Source organism: Gouania willdenowi (genome assembly GCF_900634775.1).
Source record: "Gouania willdenowi chromosome 24 unlocalized genomic scaffold, fGouWil2.1 scaffold_320_arrow_ctg1, whole genome shotgun sequence".
NCBI lineage: Eukaryota > Metazoa > Chordata > Actinopteri > Blenniiformes > Gobiesocidae > Gouania > Gouania willdenowi.
In genome coordinates, this window is record NW_021144848.1 from 3,323,773 (window position 1) to 3,344,484 (window position 20,712).

The 20,712-nt window shown below is 36.7% G+C and overlaps 3 protein-coding genes across 7 annotated transcripts in view; 1 reads left to right on the plus strand and 2 right to left on the minus strand.

Annotated features, from left to right (window-relative positions):
* Positions 1-8,298, minus strand: part of col12a1b (collagen, type XII, alpha 1b) — a 66,482-nt gene extending 58,184 nt beyond the window's left edge. For 4 of the 5 annotated variants that reach the window (XM_028440516.1, XM_028440519.1, XM_028440518.1 and 1 more), the window contains exons 1-2: positions 7,987-8,298; positions 6,427-6,537 (exon numbers count right to left, since the gene is read on the minus strand). In XM_028440516.1, coding sequence (XP_028296317.1) covers positions 6,427-6,508 — 82 coding nt within the window. In that variant the 5' untranslated portion in view covers positions 6,509-6,537; positions 7,987-8,298. Of the gene's footprint in view, positions 1-4,986; positions 5,350-6,426; positions 6,538-7,986 lie in introns of those variants that run through there. The other variant, XM_028440520.1, reaches the window with a different exon arrangement.
* Positions 8,299-11,120: 2,822 nt separating this feature from the next.
* Positions 11,121-17,911, plus strand: LOC114458291 (cytochrome c oxidase subunit 7A2, mitochondrial-like). Its single transcript, XM_028440688.1, has 4 exons — positions 11,121-11,243; positions 14,884-14,973; positions 17,602-17,686; positions 17,763-17,911. The coding sequence occupies exons 1-4, from the start codon at positions 11,226-11,228 to the stop codon at positions 17,819-17,821; spliced, it is 252 nt and encodes an 83-aa protein (XP_028296489.1). The 5' UTR covers positions 11,121-11,225; the 3' UTR covers positions 17,822-17,911.
* A 1,379-nt stretch (positions 17,912-19,290) lies between these two features.
* The window catches only part of LOC114458288 (polypeptide N-acetylgalactosaminyltransferase 14-like), a 78,258-nt gene continuing 76,836 nt past the window's right edge, over positions 19,291-20,712 (minus strand). The window contains 1 exon segment of the mRNA XM_028440684.1: positions 19,291-19,809. Coding sequence (XP_028296485.1) covers positions 19,651-19,809 — 159 coding nt within the window. The 3' untranslated portion in view covers positions 19,291-19,650.

Here is a 20,712-nt window from a genome sequence, read left to right on the forward strand (position 1 = left end):
TTGTATTTAAGTACTCTACTTAAAGACATATTTGAGTTTGTGTGTTTTTATACTTTAAAGTTCTATACTTACATTATTTGAGTTTTTTATTATAGTATTTAGTTCAACAAAACTTTTTCTGTACTGAAGTACATTTTACGAGTAGTTGTACTTTAAATACTTCTTTTTAGTATGATACAACAATAGTTTATGAAACGGTTTACGTACATTTTTGAGTACATGTACTTTACCAAGTAATTTCAACAATACATTAACATACGGTTCCTAAGTACATTTTGGAGTAATTTTATTTTACTCATGCAATTTGTAACAATACATTTAGTTAAGTACACTTTTAGAGAACTTTTATGAAATTACTGTACTTAAAAATACTTTTTAGTCAATTAACTTAAAGTTTTTTCTTCATATTTTTGGCTTTACTTTTTAATGTATGTATTTGTTCCACGTTTTCCAATCAATATTTTATTTTTAACATTTCATCCCAACTCACGACTTTGTTTGTGCCGAGTAGTTCCTTTCTGACGTTGATAACGTAATCAGCGTCTAACCGTTACGGTTACTTTCATTTTCCACCTCTTTGCTTTCACACGTTTCACTTTTCTCTAAAAATTGTCCAACACTAATTTTCAGATACCGATACACGCGTGCTTTTAAAAACATTTCTTTATATCCAATCAAGGCCTTATTTCTCCAGTTTTTCATTGTCAGCAGACGTGATGTTTGTGGGCTGAACCTCCATGTCCTCAACCCAACCAAAGATGCTGAATAAACACTGAACCCTCGAGGGGGCGGACGATGCGATACAATGGACGTAGATCTGGACGATCGTTCTCATCGTCTCCATTGCGACACACACTTTGTGGAACAAACACGTGACCGTCTTCCCGTGGCTAAACCCATCGGTTCGACTCATGCACGTGTACATGAAAAGTTGTTTACAACAACTTGGAGCAAATGAACAGTTTCCATGTACACGAGGTTTGTACAAAGGTTTGTTACCATTAGAAATATTTGACAAAGATATTCTTCAGGTTGGGGTGAAATATAAGGAGTGCCTAGCTAGCTGGACTGTCATTAGCATGAAAAAGTGAATAAAACGACTGATATTTCAGTTAAAATCAGGCTAGCTCAAGCATGCATGAAATAAACTAACAGATCTTTAAAACACAAAACGATTTTAAAAGTTCAACTTTAGTTCACATTGCGTGAATAATTGGCTATTTTGCTGCTAAAGGCTAGCAGCTGCTATATATCCTTTCTAAAATGGTTCTAAAACAGTTTTGTTGCTAAGCTAAAAACTTTTCTACTAAAGTTACTGAAAAGAGAAATGTGGTAGATTCTTTAGCTGATTAATTAAAGGCAGAAACTACTTTCAGCCACAGTAATTAGAGTTTACGCTGAAATAAACCATTTTTAGCTTAAAAGTGAAGCTAGCGAAGCATGCTAACAGAAAACCATCTGGTCCATAATGTAGAAAATGTTTATAAAAGACCTCAGGCTTTGAAACCAGACGAACATCTGACCTTTAATCATGACTTGTTGTTTAGCTATTAAACATTAATTGGTTTTGTTGCTAAGCTAAAACAGTCATTTACTTCTCAAAGTCACTAAAAAGCAATAATGTGGTCAATTGTTAGAATTAAACCAGGACAGGTTTTCCGATCTGCTGAAGCTACAACGTCCCATATCTTTTCAGAAATTCCATCAAATTGTTTTGTTTCCAAGTTAAAATGTTTTTTAAGCTGCCAAATGCTAACAGTTCTGCCACTAGCAAAAAAAAATGCTTCCGCTTCAAATTCAGAAGCTAATTTAGCGTTGATAATGAAAGTGTTTGCCCTAATACAACACTTTTTCCGTTTATTTGAAACTCTGGGGCTTAAACCAGACCATTATTGGTTGAATTTGGGATTTATTTTGCGTCTAAATGCTAATATCTGCTGCCACAAAGTGGTTCTGTTGCTAAGCTAAAACATAGCATTTATCAAAGCAGCTAAAAATGTAGCCAGACTTATCTTTTTAGCAACAAAACCATTTAATGCCATTTTAGGAAAAACATAAGCAACTGTTAGCATTCATTAGCTAAAAACCAATGATTTGTGCAGATGGAACCGACCTGTTCAGCTTTGAAACCAGACTAACGTTTGAACTTTAACCATGACTCGTTTTTTTTTAGCTACTAAATGCTAACAGCTGACAATTATTGGTTTTGTTGCTAAGCTAAAACATTTTTCTTCCCAAAGTCAGTAAAAACAATAATGTGGTAGATTGTTTTCTTAGCTGCTGAAAGCTAAAACGTTCCATTTCTTTTCTAAAACTCTGTTTAATTGTTCTGTTACCAAGTTAAAACGTTTTTAAGCTGCTAAATGCTAACAGCTGCAGTTCTGTCGCTCAGTAGTCATTTACTTCCCACAGTTGCTAAAAAGCAGACCATTGTTGTTGTTTTTTTAACGCAGAAGCTAATTTAGCCTTAATAATGAAAGTTTATGCTATTATTGAGCATTTTTTCCATTTATTTGAAAGTTAAACCATTATTTAGTGTCTAAATGCTAACATCTGCTAACACAAAGTGGTTCTGTTACTAAGCTAAATCATAGCATTTATCGAAGCAGCTAAAAACGTAGCCAATCTTTTTAGCAACAAAACCATTTAATGCCATTTTAGGAAAAACATAAGCAACTGTTAGCATTCATTAGCTAAAAACCAATGATTTTCGCAGAAAGAATCGACTTGTTCAGCTTTGAAACCAGACTAACGTCTGAACTTCAGTCATGACTTGGTTTTTTTTTAGCTACTAAATGCTAACAGGTGACATGAATTGGTTTTGTAGCTAAGCTAAAACCTAGCATTTTAAAACAGCTAAAAATGTAGCAATATTTCCCTTTTAGTGACTTTGGGAGATACATTATTGTTTTAACTGAGCAACATAATAATTTAATGCCATTTTAGGAAAAATATAAACAACTGTTAGCATTCAACGGCTAAAAAGCATTTATCTGCGCAGAGGAAACCGACCTGTTCGATGCTAACTTCACTTTGATGCTATAAATTGATAGAGTTTGGTTTAATTAGCTTTACTAAGGCTGTTTCTTCATGATAAATAATTATTGTTTGAGTGACTTTGGATGGTAAAATAAAGTTTCAGTGTAGCGGCGAAAAGTTATTGTCATCATAGGAAGAATATGAGCAGCTTTTAGCATTTAGCAGCTAAGAAAAAAACAACATTCCTACTTCAGGAACTGACATTTGTCCAGTTTTAGTCATAAAGCTGTGCTAATGTTTCAGGAGAAGACAGGTGTTGCCAGGTTGGGCAGGTTTCCACCCAACTGAGCTTCATTTAAACACGTTAGCCTAGAAAAATTAGCATCGGGCCGTCTGATCATCAGCTTTCGGCTGCGTTTCGCTTTTCACAACATTTGGTGTTTTCTTGTTCTTAAAAAATAATTAAGAAGATAATGTAAACAAAAAAGTTGCCATTAAGTGTCAAAAAAGAATAAATCTAAATAAATTGTTGTGTGCTTTGTAGCATTGGTTCTTTTATTTTGAAATTGAGGGAAACTATCAAACTTTGTGAATCTACAAAGCAAACAGGCTTTTTTCTTTGTTTAGTTTAGTAAACAAAGTTGTTTGCTTTTCAGTAGTTGTTGTGTGCTTTCAATCAGTGATTCTCATCTGGTGGGTCGGGACCCAAAAGTGGGTCGCAGACCTGTACTGGCTGGGTCACAGACAGCTGGTCAAAAATACATAAATATTTAAAATTATTTCATTACTTACTCACATGTTAGACGTGTCTTTTGACATGTATGTTGCACAGGAAAGTATATAGATTTATGTTCTTTTTTTTAAATATTACATATGTGTGTTTTCAACAGCTATTTAAGAAAAACTAAATTTGGTTGGTTGAATTAAAAAAAATTGGGTCACGATTTAATGATCGTGGCAAAATGTGGGTCCCAGGGTGAGACCGGAGAACCCCTGCTTTAGATTAAAAACTTTAACATACGTTTTTAAAAAGGTGCTGAGTTTGAGACTAAACTAAAAACTCAATGATTTTAAAAGAATGAACGGAAATGTGTTTGTTTTCATTTAAACCTATTGATTATTTGATACTAGCATAAATATTGATAGATTTAATGTAGTAGCTACATTTAATCAAGCTAGCTCGAGCATGCTAATCTGTAGTGAAAGATGTCCAGGACAGAAACCAGACAACGTTCTGTTGGTTTTACGGGAATTCAGGGGGAAAAGCTTCTCATTTCCTTCCTAACAATAGACCACGTCCTCTAAAAGGCTTACATAGGTTGAGAAATATGTCCTAAAAGCTGAGGTTTAAACAAAAAAAGACGGATATGTGATTGGTTTCAGCTGCTTTGCTCCACTCGAGTTGCCAAAGTGGGAATTGTGAGCGTAATAAAGCAGGAAATGTTTCATATAATGACGGAGCAGCTCCACTGTGGCTCACTCACCACTGATGAACATTTAAAGTGACGTTTTCCAGGTTTGCTCCAACATTTGTTCCAGATTGGGGAATTTAAATTTGAAAATTTGCAGTTTGCAGCTGAAATGATATGAGATCAGTGCGGGAATAAAGCCAGACAAATGAGCTCCTGTCAGTTTACTCTGCTTCACTGAGCTGAAGGTAGTTTCTGTGAGAAAATTCCCAAAAATAAGCTTTAAAAATGACTATTAAAGTGCTTTTTTATTTCATTATTTAAAGAAGGCAGATGGTACGACTTCCGCTGCTAATGCAGTTTAAAATGAAATCTTTTCCACAGGCTTTTCTTGTTAAACTCAAATACTGATTTGTCTCCAGATGAAACCATCACGACCACCAACCACACACTGGGACTGCAGAAGAAGAAGAAGAAGAATATCATTGTGAAATATTGTCGTGAAGCCGACGCTGGGCCAGGCTTGACTGGGACATTTATACAAGACGTTTAAACGAATAAAAAGAGCATTAGCCACGGAGGAGGAGGAGCCACCAACCTGGTGAATCCACAACGAGAGCCGTCCATGTCCAGAAGTGTGGAAAACACGGCAACTCAGGCTTTTATTTTGAAGGGATGGACCCTAAACGGTCCAAGTCTCATACCAGATTATGGACAAACGTCTCAGAACAGATGAAGAAGTGAAATCATCACAATCTATTAACAAACAATCTACAGTTTTATTTTATTTCAGATTATTTATGTATTTATTTGGCTTATTCAGCTTTTTAAATTCTAACACATTCCAGATCAATGAGTGAAAATTGTATCTATATATTTATTTATAAGTATATATCGATCTAACTCAGTGTCTATCTATATACAGTATATCTATACACACATTCAAATCCCTAACAGCAAAGTGAACAAAGCTGCTGTTATTTTGTGACCCTTATCTATCTTTTTATCTATATCTTTCTTAGTCAGTGTCTATGTGTCTATGTCTATTTAAAGCTGCTCTTATTTTGTAAACCCTAAATGTGTAACATCAGCTGTTTTTTGCACAGGGTTGTCTAACTTTTGTACCTCTATGGTTCTGACCCTTCATAGGGTTGTGACCCTGAAAGGCCTGATTCAGGCCTCCTTCCTTTCTTTCATGTTCCTCCTCTTCTTCCTCCTCCTCCTCCTCCTCTGGAAAAAACACCAAACTCACACTGTGTTTCCGACTGGAGGAGGACGAAGGGAGGAACCTTGGCCACACGCCACCTCACATCATTTCTCTCTCTTTTCTTTCGTTCTTTTTTTCATCTTAAACTTTGATTTAAACAGAAACAGTTCATTAGAGGCGCCCCCTAGTGTCCAACACTGAAGTCAGATGGAACAGAAGCTCCTAGAAAACTCCAAGAGCTCAATGATTCTCACAGTTTAGAAGAAAAAATACACAACTTTAACCTGAATCAGATGAAAACACATCAAAAACAACAAAAATACACAAAACAGCAAGAAAAATACACTAAATGATTCTAAAACATTGTTACATCACAAAGACACAAAATGACATTTAAAAAAGACACAAAACTATTCCATAAACACACAAAAACCTACAACAAAAACACAAAATGATTACAAAGAAGACACAAAACTATTCCATTCCAACACACAAACTGCAACATAAATACAAAAAAATACACAAAATGACAGAAAAACCCAAGATAACTTCAAAACTACAAAAAAAACACCCAAAAAACACACAAAACATCCACAAAATGCACAGAATCCTTTGTTGTGAGGCTCATGGGGAGGAGAACTCCTGCTGAGGAGGAAAATGATTGAGTGGAAAAACAAAATCATTGAAGGAAGTTCAAACGAGGACTGAAACAAATTCACTCACAGTCGCATTAACACTTTAAACGTGTTTTTATTCAGAGTCAATGTGAAGATAAAGGAGAAAGAAGAGGAGGAGGAGGAGGAGGAGAAGGAAGAACAGAGGAGGGCTTACCTGGGTTCTGAGCCTGAGACACACTGAGACACAGCAGTAGCAGTGCCAGGAATGCTGTAGCCGTCCTGTAGCTGTTCTCCATCTCTTCAGGATCAGCAGCTCAGGAGGAAACTGTGAAATGAGAAGAAGGTCAGGCTTCTCCAGGGACGCCTCAGGGCTTCATAGGACCACCACCACGCACAACAACACAACACACACATGAACACACACATATCACAGACACAATGCTAGTATCACATTTAGTCAGATTTAAGATCTGTTCATCTGCAGCAAAATCATCAAATAATCCAAACAAACGTGTGTTTCTGCTCTGGATTTGTTCTTCCTCAGCTTTTCACTTGGTTTTAAACCAAAAAAAGCCTTAAAAAGTTTCTAAATCACACATGAAGCGTTCTCTGCCTTCACCTGAAGTCATTATATTCACTAAAATAATACAGATGCATTTTACGTCATTCTGTCTTTATTCTCCAAAAAAAGGCTTAAAACTGAAATATTAAAGAAAAATGAATGAATTTCTTTAATATCAGCAGACAATTGATAAATATGGTCAAAGCTGAAGAATAATGACAGGAAATTAATCATAAACTCAAATATTGAAGAAGAAACATGTGCCGTTCCTCAGCATCAGCAGGTAAACTACCTGAATCACAGCTTTATGAAAATAAAATGAATTTAAAAAACAACATTTCTACAAGCTTGGTTCATGACAACAATAAAAAATACATATTTCACAACAGAATGAAATGAAAAGGTCACTTTAAGTTCCACCTCAACAGGCAAAGATGTTTTAAATATGCAGGTATTACAGTCTATCTCAGCTTTATGGAACAAACTGTATTAATATCATTTCTACATTCACAACTGCTGCAAATAAAATTCATTAAACATCTGGATTTAAAGGGAACGCACACACCTCAGAGCTGTGATATCACATAAGAACCAAACCCACATCACTTCCATCACATCTGATTTCAAACATCTAAACTTATGGCCCGGGGGCCAAATCTGGCCCTTTGGAGCATCCAATTTGGCCCCCAGGAGAAAAAGTAAAAATGAGAGAAAACATGAATCATTGTGTAAATGAAACTCAACACTCCTGCTGCTTATATCACATGATTAGTCATTTTTTTATGTTAAACTGTTGAAAAAAACCTCTAAATTCTTTCATAATCCTTTGATTTTCCTCAAATTATGACATAATATTTCCCTTAATTAAATAGAAATTGTTCGCATAATCTAGAAAATTTAAAGTGTAGATGACTTATTACATGGATATGGTCGGTTTCTTACATATTAGTATTTTATGTATACGTAGAAGTGTAAACTATTGAACAATAATGTTGAATTGAATCGTCTTTACGCATACAATCTGTGGCCCCTGCTCCGTATTTGGCCCCTGAACTAAAATGACTTTGATCTAAACCCTTCTCAGCTCAAACATCTGAAGTTTCCATCTGATTGGAAACAGCTGCGCGTCCTGTGCCAAAGTGCGCCATCCGTGCGTATTTACGCACCGGTGTTAATCCCACAGTGGAGCTGCAGAGGTTAGGTAGGACTGACCTGCAGAGGAGTGCGTGTCCCGTGCTTCTGTCCGGGCTGAATGACACTCTGGATCCGCAGCTGGAGGTCCGTGGGCCGGTGGAGGACAGACGGAGTGTCCGCTGCTCACACTCAGATCCAAATGAGAGACTCCGCCACACCGTGCGCTACTTAACGGGGTGTGTGCGTGTGTGCCGCGCCACCCTGCGAGGGCGCACGCACGGGGACGCGCAGCAGTTCACGCGCACTACTCGGAAACTTTTACATAGTTTTCAGCATTCCTTTCCTCTGATGGAGGAGCGCGAGGCGGGGGAAGCCTCGGACGGTGAATCAGGGAAAGTATGACACACACAGTCTGTCTGAGTGCGTGTGGGACGACATGCGCGTGCACAGAGAGGAGAAGGAACTGCATGGTGTCACTGTATGTGACAGGATCATGTCCAACTTCCACTAAAACATCAGATTCCTCATCAGCAGAAGATCAGATTCACTACTTTTAGGAACAAAGTGAATATTTCAACAAACTTCTTTTACAAAAACAATGAAAAACACGTCAGAATCCTCACAATTGAGCAGAAAACACACAAAACTATTCCATAAACACACACAACTGAATAAAAGACACCAATTACACAAAATGACAAAACACAAAAAACGAGTTCAAAAACACACAAATCATCTTTTCCTAATGAGGTTTTAGACTAGTTTCATTAAATAAATAAATACATAAATAAATAAAGCTCTACGCAGTAAATGTCAGAGAGTGAAAAACTTCATCCTCTTCAAACTTTCACTTCCTGTTGTTTGGTTTTCAGGAAAAATAAATAAGTCATGTGCTTTTATTTTGAAGTGATGAATGATTTCTAATCAATTTATAAAGAAACTTAGTTATGATTTAACTTTTTTTTTTAATCTGTCTATAGAGCAGCTTTATTTATAGATCTATTTTCTATACATCTACCTATCATCTATCTATCAATAGCTCTATCTATAGATCTATCTATCTATCTATATAGATGTATAGATCTATACATCTATATAGATAGATAGATGTATAGATCTATAGATAGATGAATAGATCTACACATTTATCTATAGATCTATACAGATAGATAGCTTAGTATATATATGTATAGATTTATTTATCTATAGATCTACATTTCTTTGTACATGTCGCCCTCTAGCGGTGAAACGAGTGTAAAACCTCATTATGAAAAGATGATTGAACTTTAAAATCCAGCTCTGAGGTCGTTACAGTTTCTAGAGTTTCACTCATTTAGGAAACAACAAAGTTTGTGTTGGTTTTTGGATAATTTTTTGTATAATTGTGAGTTTTATTTTACTTTTCTGTAATATTTGTCATTTTATATTTATGTATTTAGATGCGTTTGTTGTTCTTTTGTATACATTTTTAGTATTTAGTATTTTTAATCTTTTGTTGTCGTTTGGTGTGTGTGTGTGCGCGTGTGTGTGTGTGTTCCTCAAATATCTCTGCGGTTCAGGGACAGACAGAGCTGAGACTTTCAACATGGCTGCTGCTTGGTTCAAAGGTATGCAACGTTAGATTTCTCTGGACTGCAATAATACCGTTTATAAATTATTTCATAAAATTGTCCTCCAGAAGAGGAGCAACAACAGTCACTTGCGCGCCAGAGCCAATCACTGGAGAGCTGAGACTGATGACATCATCACTCAGGATAAATTGAAAGCTGCGTAGAATCTACAGGAGTGACTGCACAAAGGGCTTTTAAAAATGACTAAAGTGGGTGTAATGATCTAGAAAAAAAATCCCGTAAACATTGACCAGCAGGTGTCCTCAGTGAGCAACATTTGTAACTAAGGTGAGTAATACATCTGTATATATATTCACACATGCATGGGCAGACTCTATATATACAGTCTGCCCATGCATGTGTGAATCCAGACATTAAAAGTATGTTTTTTTCTAATTCTATCCTTCATAACGCTAGTTAACTCATTAGACCACCTGTGATGAGCAGAGCTCAGAGGGAGAGGAAAGGAGTTCACGAGACAGAAAATGGTTCTACAGAGTTGATGATGAAGTTCCCACCAGTTCACAGCAGCTCACACTCAACCACAGCATGTGTGGAACTATTGAGAGTGTGGTGATGGTGACAGAAGACGATAAAAAAAAAAAAACAGAGCAAGCGGTGACACTCAGCATGTCTGGTGTCATGTTCTGAGTTCACATCGGTCTGAGATCGGTTATGAGCATGTGCACCACCGGAAAATTATTTTATGCTACTTCTGCTGTGCTGAGATAAAAAATGTAATTTCAAAGCTAAGGTTCAAAGCTAATGTTATTTTACGAGTGCTGAATGGCTTTTTTCTTGTACAAAAATGTACAACTGCTCAATTTATGAGGCAGGAGAGGTTCCAACGCCACAAAAAAATAATAGACAAGTTATTCTTCTTCATGGTGAAGGACACGCCATCACCAGACACCGACAAGAAGGAGCTCAGGGACATGATTATAATAAAACTCCATACGAAAATAAATCATTTATTTTCCCAAAAAACATGATTATAATATACATTGCATTCAAAAACAGTTAACCTAATGTAACTTTATTTTTTAAAACCAGTATAACCCAGTACGGGTACATCTCAGTATGTAGCAGTCACGTACTGACATTTTTAACTCAGTACGATGTGAACTCAGACCGCGACAACGGGATGAGGAGGAAGTTGCGTGTGTGGAGAATGACGGGGGGAGAGACTTGGAGGAACACCAAAATACTGTCAGAAATCTATTCAATTCTGACATAGATAGTAAAATAATAATAATATTAATGTTGGCATTAAAAGCCTGGTCTCAGTGTTTTTGTAGTTTTATAAAAGGAAACTAATGTTGAGGTGTCACTAAAGCAAAAAAATAGTTTCAAAGTCACTAACAGATTTTTCAGAACAAAAACATTTTTTTTCAGCTTTTTGTCACAAACTGGTGATTTGTGTGAAACTTGCTTTTATTCAACTGATGATTACAGAAGAACGAAACAAGCTAGAAACAAAATTATTTTTTCTGATGAAATTAGAGAGTCTAATCTTTCAGAATATGGTTTCAGATTTCAGATTGTCATAGTACACATAATCTCTGCAAAGGGCTGGCAGTGAATGAGTTAATGGCGTTACCAGGGTGTAGTTCTCCTACTGACCGTTAGGGGCAGCAGAGCTGAGCTCATCACAGAGAGAAGCAGAAGAAGATCGTGTCCTTGTGAGGATCTGAGGAGAGAACAAACATGTTCAGACACGTAAACGTGAGTTTTTACTGCTTTATTCTGACATAAACATGCAGCCGGTTAAATATGGGGCTTTATTTGTGTTGTTAGGGGCGCTGTGGCTCTGTTTAGGACTGAAAACTGTCAGCCTGGGGTCACAGAGCCGGTTAGCATTAGCTTAGCATAGCGCTCAATCACTACAGGAAGTGTGTTTGTGATTTATACATTACCTTTATCTATGCGTTTAAGTGTCTGTGTGTGAGCATATATATTATTTTGACTTTAGGAACTCTGTGTTTATAATAAAGTCAATATTACCAGAGTTACGGTAATTATATTTTATGTTTTCGAGGACACGTTCAGGGTCAGTGGGAAATCCCAGATGTTTTCATGAATTTGTGAATTCTGGCCCCAAAACATCGGAAAGGATGTAAAACCAGACCTGTGTCTGTACTAGGGCTGGGCAATATAGACCAAAACTCACATTTCAATAATATTTCTTAAAATTGCGATATACGATATTAATCTCGATAATTTTAAATTCAAATTAAGTTTGACCAGAAAAACAATTGTGGGTTAAATTTGCTGATGAAAAATGCCACAAAGACACAATTATTAACAATCAGCTGCACAATACGTTCCACTTTTGGATTCTTTTCCTCTGAGGCAAGGGTTACCAAACTGTGGTACGTGTACACCTAGGGGTACTTAAACACCTCTCAGGAGGTACACAGGAACTTTTGTTTATTTTTTAACATTATAGACTTTTTTTTTCTGCACATGCACAGACTTTTTTTCCTCATCCAATAATCAATAACAATAGGCAGTGGCTATCCGTACAGTTGCCGTATCAATATACCGACATTCTCTCCGTACGCAGCGCCCCTTTTTGGCCAGTTTAGGTCATGTGACTAAGACTAAACCTAATTCTAAGACGCTACGTACGTGTACTTTGGTAGCCGTAACAATAGCACCGGGGGTTGTTTGTATGGCAACCGTAAGAATAGACATTTGAATAATAATTTGTGGCACAACTCTTTAAAATACACCAAAGATAAAGTTAGAATTCTAAAACGAGCAAAACATCAGAAATAAATGAATAAAAAGGCCTAAATTCAAGCTTAGACGAATCTGCAGACACAAAGAAATGATTTATAATGTGAGCTAAAGGCTACAGGGGATAAGAATTAGTTAGAGAAACACTGCTCTAAGGGACAGCACGTGTGAGTGAGTTCTGTAGTATTTAAAGGAAGGTCAGAAACCATCTAATTGTTCTCTTCATGTTGTTCTGAGAAGGAGAGAAATCAGCGACTCCTAAAACTAGTGTTTCAATACAAAGAAGCTATAAAAATATATGTATATCGGTATAGGTCATAGGTGGGCAAACTACGGCCCGCGGGCCACATCCGGCCCGTTGGTCTTTTTAATCCGGCCCGCCGAAGCCAAAATAAACAATTAAAACACAAAATGAACCGTCTTGCTCCATCATTTATCTCAACGCTCGTGGGAACCAAATGTTCTCTGCTTACGCCCGCCCTTTTCCAGCCACCCAGCCAATCAACACGCAGAACACATGTAAACAAAGACAAACATTGGCAGAGAAAGCTGCACGTAACGATGATGCCTTCACGGCCATGGGAAACCACAACACTCGTTGAATAAACTACATTGGGTCTCAGTCTGTTACAATATAATAATTATGACTGTATTCCTTTGACTTAGTCCTGTGATGCCTGACATCCTACTGGGTATGGACAGAAAATGTAAGATGAGGAAGAAAGCAGAGTTAGATTGGTCGTGACATACAGTGACACACCTACGAAGAAGAAGAAGCTGCAGAAGAACTTACTCATGGTAGAAGCAGAAACTTGGATATCTGACCAGATAAACAGTTCTTCCATGTCAGATAATCAAAGTAAGCTGTTTGTTGATATTTTATTGCGGGATCACGTGGTGTCGCATGAATACATCTGGCTCTAAGGCAGCGTAGCGCCTTGTGAGCCAGGTGGAGGTTGACGGAGCAAAACCGCGGCACTGACACAGCGATACACATCTACAACAATAAGTGGCCCAAAGAAAAGAAGAGTTAACAGTGAGTGTTTAATAATAAAGTAAATACTTTTCACTGAAGTTCAGTCAAAGTCTGTTTGTCTTATTATTTGTAAAGAAAAAGTTGTGGTTTTAAAGGAATAAAACATCTACCGTCACTTTTCCTCCAAACATGCTGTTAATTATGCTAATAACCATTATTAACAAATTATGTTGGAGGATTTTTTTATGCAAATACTTTTTATTTAACTGACACACACACACACACACACACACACACACACACACACACACACACACACACACACACACACACACACACACACACACACACACACCTGTGCCCATTGCCCCCCAAATAATTCTGACAAATAGCTAACAGGGAGCCAGTAATGTAATATTTCATAATAAATCAAAAACTAAATGAAACTCATTATCTGAATAAAAAAAAAAAAAAAAAAAATGTAAAAAGTGCAGTAGAAAACCAAAAAAAAAAAGAATTCAGTAAAAGTATGAAATCAACTAACGGGGAATAAGTATCATCATGTTTCATAAATAAATCAAAACTGAAAAACTAAATGAAATTATTTACCTGCATAAAAAAACAAATGTAAAAGTACAGCAGTCCAAATATTCAGGAAACAACACTTTGTTTACAATCTGTTCCAAAAAGCTTAAGAAAACAAAAAAGTAAATAAATGTTTTAAATCAGATAAAAGTTTGTTTCTGGTTCCACTTCATATGCTGATGTAAATCATTATGTTTGCATTTTAGTTTCACGTTACATTTTGATCTCAGTCACATACTGTATCTAATGTCGTCTTAAATTAATGATCTTTTAATTTTTGATACATTTTAGGATTCTAAATTTGCCTAGTAATGATCTTTGTCAATGAAGAAAGGGTTTTTAAGAAGATTGACATGAAATTGAAAATGTCAACCTGTCATGTCTCCATTCTCTACCACACACTGAGAAGCTCTGCTTTACACACAGGCCTGTCTCTCCTTAAATGTACAAACAGTTCTTTACAATTGGGGATCAATTTGGGTGAAAGTTGCAAATCTGTAACGCATATGGTTGGTGTTATGAAATTTTATAAATTTGAACTTTAGACAAGAAGAAGAAGAAGGTATGTATGCATGGGGTGCTGGCCCCGCCCATCTGTCAATTTTTAAAAGTCCATGTGACCCCTGAGCCAAAAAGTTTGTCCACCCCTGGTATAGGTGATGTCATTTTTTATATCGTCAAAATAGAAATATCAATGTCTTCAATCTCAATATATTGGTGTGTGTGTGTGTGTGTGTGTGAGAGAGTCAAAATACTAAAAGTAAATTAACTCTTAACCAGGTTTATTTTTGTAAAGACAACAGATTTTCCCACGCTGACAGCAGTGTGGTACTTCACTGTTCATTTTGTTGACTAAAAATATTATAGTCATAGTTTTCATAGTTTGTCACAATAATGAGACGATACATTTGTTTTAATACTAAACTATTAAACTAAAATGATTTTGTTAGATCATTTAACTGTTCTGAGAAGTAGAGAAATAACCACTTCTAAAACTGTTTTTATTACAAAAGAAGTTATAAAAATATAAATATATTTATTTGTGTGTAACTGTGTGTGTAGGTTCTCCAGCAGGTGGTGAGGCGGAGCATCTGTAGCTCAGTGAGGAGGTCTCTGGAGAACAAAGTTCCCAAGAACCAGAAACTGTTCCAGGTCAGAATGAGGAGGAATCCTGTAGATACAGTGACTCTGATGATTTTATCTTTTTTTAATAATTAAACTTATTATTAGAGGCTAATAAACACTCTGACATCATTCTATACAGTTCATAGTTAAATATTATCATTATTTATTTATAATAATACACAGTAGAAATAAAATGAAACACACTGAGATCAGACGTCTCGCCGTTAGCTACACATGCTAAAGCTAACATTAGCTCATCTGACTTAGTGATAAATATAGAACAAATGTGATTAAACATAAACAATCTATTCACTTTAGCACGACAATGTTCTTCTGTCCTGATTCCATTTTATCACCATACTTGTATTGCTATTATATATATATATATGTATACTGTATATAAATATGTGTTATATAATATGTATACTGTGATGTAATGAAGTTACTTCCATTGATCTAAGTTTAGTTTTTTCACATGAAGTCACAAAAAACAAAAAGGAAATTGTGATGTATTAATATTTTTCCAGCCCTAATATATATTGTGATATTGCACTTTCTGCTTGATTATTAAATAGTTATAATTTAATAATTATAATATAGGAGTGAAGTCTGTTTCTCATGATCATGAAAGATCATACAGTATATATACAGTATGTGTTTTAGTTTTGTAGGGTGTTAATGGGATGTTATATATATATATATACACACACACACACACACACACACAGTGGGGCAACAAAGTATTTATTCAGCCACCAATTGTGCAAGTTCTCCCACTTAAAAAGACGAGGTCTGTAATTTACATCATAGATAAACCTCAACTATGAGAGACAAAATGAGAAAAAAAATCCAGAAAATCACATTGTAGGATTTTTAATGAATTTATTTGCAATTTATTGTTATTGACCAAATAAGTATTTGGTCAATAACAAAAGTTCATCTCAATACTTTGTAATGTACCCTTTGTTGTCAATGACAGAGGTCAAATGTTTTCTGTAAGTCTAAACAAAGTTTTCCCACACTGTTGCTGGTAAGTTGGTCCATTCCTCCATACAGATCTCCTCTAGTGCAGTGATGTTTTGGGGCTGTCGCTAGGCAACACGGACTTTCAACTCCCTCCAAAGATTTTCTATAGGGTTGAGATCTGGAGACTGGCCAGGCCACTCCAGGACCTTGAAATGCTTCTTATGAAGCCACTCCTTTGTTGCCTAGGCGATGTGTTTGTGATCATTGTTGTGCTGAAAGACCAGCTACGTTTCATCTTCAATGCCTTTGCTGATGGAAGGAGGTTTTCCCTCTAAATCTCACGATACATGTCCTCATTCATTGTTTCCTTTACACGGATCAGTCGTCCTGGTCACTTTGCAGAGAAACAGCCCCAAAGCATGATGTTACCACCCCCATGCTTTACAGTCGGTATGGTGTTCTTTCTCCTCCAAACACGACAAGTTGAGTTTTTACCAAAAAGTTCTATTTTGGTTTAATCTGACCATATGACCTTCACCCAATCCTCTTCTGGATCATCTAAATGTTCTCTATCAAACTTCAGACGGGCCTGGACATGTAGTGGCTTAAGCAGGGGGACACGTCTGGTACTGCAGGATTTGAGTCCCTGGTGGCGTAGTGTGTTACTGATGGTAGTCTTTGTTACTTTGGTCCCAGCTCTCTGCAGGTCATTCACTAGGTCCCCCCGTGTGGTTCTGGGATTTTTGCTCACCTTGTGATCATTTTGACCCCACGGGGTGAGATCTTGCGTGAAGCCCCAGATGGAGGGAGATTATCAGTGTCTTGTATGTCTTCCATTTTCTAATAATTGCTCCCACATTTGATTTCTTCACACCAAGCTGTTTACCTATTGCAGATTCAGTCTTCCAGCCTGGTGCAGGTCTACAGTTTAGTTTCTGGTGTCCTTTGACAGCTCTTTGGTCTTGGCCATAGTGGAGTTTGGAGTGTGACTGTTTGAGGTTGTGGACAGGTGTGTTTTATACTGATAACCAGTTCAAACAGGTTCCATTAATACAGGTAACGAGTGGAGGAGGAGCCTCTTAAAGAAGAAGTTACAGGTCTGTGAGAGACACAAATCTGACTTGTTTGTAGATGACCAAATACTTATTATACAGAGGGATTTACCAATTAATTCATTAAAAATCATAAAATGTGATTTTTCTTCTCATATTGTCTCTCATAGTTGAGGTTTATCTATGATGTAAATTACAGACCTCATCTTTTTAAGTGGGAGAACTTGTACAATTTGTGGCTGAATAAATACTTTTTTGCCCCACTGTATGTGTGCCGTAACAGGAGGATAATGGGACTTTTTATATGTATAATGTTATATATTTTATATAACAGGAGGATAATGGGACTTTATATATGTATGTTATATATTTTATATAACAGGAGGATAATGGGACTTTATATATGCATAATATTATATATTTTATATAACAGGAGGATAATGGGACTTTTTATATGTATAATGTTATATATTTTATATAACAGGAGGATAATGGGACTTTTTATATGTATAATGTTATATATTTTATATAACAGGAGGATAATGGGACTTTTTATATGTATAATGTTATATATTTTATATAACAGGAGGATAATGGGACTTTTTATATGTATAATGTTATATATTTTATATAACAGGAGGATAATGGGATGCCGGTTCATTTGAAAGGAGGAGCCAGTGACGCTCTTCTCTACAGAGCCACCATGGTCCTCACTGTCGTGGGTAAGAACTGATCTGTGTGTGTGTGTGTCAGAACAGGAAGTGACCAACATGCTGTGTGTGTGTGCGCGCTTCTCAGGTGCTGGCTACGTGGTGTATGAACTGGTGACGGCTGCGTTTCCTAAGAAGAGCGGCTGAGCTGCTCACTATGCTGAGCTGCTTTCACCTCCATGGGATCAATATTTATTTCCTGTTCTTACAATAAAAACACGTCACGACCAATGATAAGTTATTGTTTTGTGTGTTTTTGACAGAACAAGGATCACATTTAATGAGAAACATGTTAAACATTCAGCAGGAGGACTGAGGATTATGAATAGTATTATTAGCTAGTTAGCTTAGCATAGATTTCATCTTAAGTTGGCGTGGAGCAGGAGCCCCACCCACTATCAGCCATTCATGGACTACAGTTTCTTGAAGTGACAATAACGAGACTACGACTAATTTAACAAAAAGCATGTTAAAATACATGTTGGCAAAAAAAGAGAAATATTGTCTATCGTCAACAAACAACAGTATAATTTAGTTACATGGGATGAAAACCACTGATAACTAAAACTAAATGAACTGACTTTACCAAACCTCAGGGTTTATTTACTCTGTAAAGATTAAACAAATACTCCCACACTGACATCAGTGTGGTTATTCAGTATTAATTTTGTTGACTAAAACTATTTCAATCATATTGTTTAAGTGACAGTAACGAGACTTTGACTAATTAAAAAAAAAGTTAGCGAAAACCTTATTAAAATATATTGATATTTTCATCAACTAATAAAAAGAAAAATACATGGGACGAAATTTACTGATGATTAAAACTAAGTAGATTTTAGTCAAAAGACCTTAAATAAATTAACTCTGACTTTACCAAACCTCAGGATTTATTTACTCTGTAAAAATCAAACAGATAGCAGTGTTCATTTTGATAACTAAAATTATTATAGTCGTAGTTTTCATTGACAACAGTTTTGTGAAGTCACAATAAGTTGCATTTTAGTCAAAATACTATGACTAATTTTAAAAATAAAAGTTGGCAAAAACTTGATTAAAACATTGATATTTTCGTCAACCAACAAAAGCAAAAAATATAATTTTGTCACATGGGATGAAAACACTGAAGACTAAAACCAAGTATTTTAGTCAAAATCCTACGACTAAAACTAAATGAACTCTGCCTACCGTGCTGACAGCAGTGAGGTACTCCAGTGTTTATTTGTTGACTAAAACTATTATAGTCACATGGTACTCACATTCGACGTAATGGCGATGAAGAGCTCCTCGTCCGTTTTGTACGATGTGTCAGTAAACCTACAGAGTCAGAGAGCAGGTGCGTGCCTTTATTAACCCTTTGATGTGCAGTTAACCCTTTAATAACACTTTGATGTGCAGTTAACCCTTTGATGTGCAGTTAACTTTTTTTATTAACCCTTTGATGTGCAGTCAACCATTTATTACCCTTTGATGTGCAGTTAACTTTTTTATTAACCCTTTGATGTGCAGTCAACCATTTATTACCCTTTGATGTGCAGTTAACTCTTTATTAACCCTTTGATGTGCAGTTAACTTTTTTATTAACCCTTTGATGTGCAGTCAACCATTTATTACCCTTTGATGTGCAGTTAACTCTTTATTAACCCTTTGATGTGCAGTTGTGCTTAACACCACTTTAACCATCACCATCGTGTCCAGTAGCAGGCTCTGAATCACCTGATGATGGTGGACAACCACAAAACAACAGAAGAAGAAGAAGGTTTCTATTGATGAGACACGTGGAGCTCCTGATCAAATCAATACCAATAATAATCAATAATGAGTCCTTTAGAAATGTTAAAGTTGCTACAGAACCATGAAAGTGTTCAGTCGTTGCTTCTGATCTGGTTCCATTGCTGGTCACAGCCATCACAGGGTCCAGGTCCAGGGAAGCGGTCTCGGTCTTAGTGGGTCAAAGGTCACCCAGGGGTCAGGGGTCATGAAACAGGCCCCTCCCACCTCTGTGTGTAGGCGCTGAGTTCACAGGGACTGATGACCAACATCCTGGACGAGTCCAACCCGTCCAGAGCCAGATCTGAGTCCAGACAGAACCTGGACGTCAGGTGTTCAACATGGGTTCCTGACCTCTGCCAGCGCTGGAACACACAATAACACACACAGTAACACAATTACACAATAACAACACACAGACCTCTGCCAGTGCTGGACACACAATAACACACACAGTAACACAATTACACAATAATAACACACACACCTCTGCCAGCGCTGGAACACACAATAACACACACAGTAACACAATTACACAATAATAACACACACACCTCTGCCAGCGCTGGAACACACAATAACACACACAGTAACACAATTACACAATAACAACACACAGACCTCTGCCAGCGCTGGAACACACAATAACACAATAACAACACACAGACCTCTGCCAGTGCTGGACACACAATAACACACACAGTAACACAATTACACAATAACAACACACAGACCTCTGCCAGTGCTGGACACACAATAACACACACAGTAACACAATTACACAATAATAACACACACACCTCTGCCAGCGCTGGAACACACAATAACACACACAGTAACACAATTACACAATAATAACACAACCACTACTAAAGCCTGTGATGAATATCTTCCACCTCTAGAGGGAGCTCTGTGATAGATTTTCAATACATTCATCCACTGTGTGTGTGTGTGTGTGTGTGTGTGTGTGTGTGTGTGTTCATTAACTGGGAGAAACAAAGCCATGGATGTGATCAGAGATGAAAGGCTTCTTTTATCTTTTATCTGAACTGAAACTCATCACAGAGACACAAAGTGTGTGTGTGTGTGTGTGTGTGTGTGTGTCCACTAAAGGAGCAGCTTCACACTGAGCTGGAATCATCCTCCTCTTATTTCTTCTTTCTCCCTCTTTCCATCTCTTCCTACTTCCTATTAATAATGTCAAAATTAGTTAAACCTAAAGCACATTCTGACTCAGCTCAACGTGAATAAAGCCTGAAATAGATCAA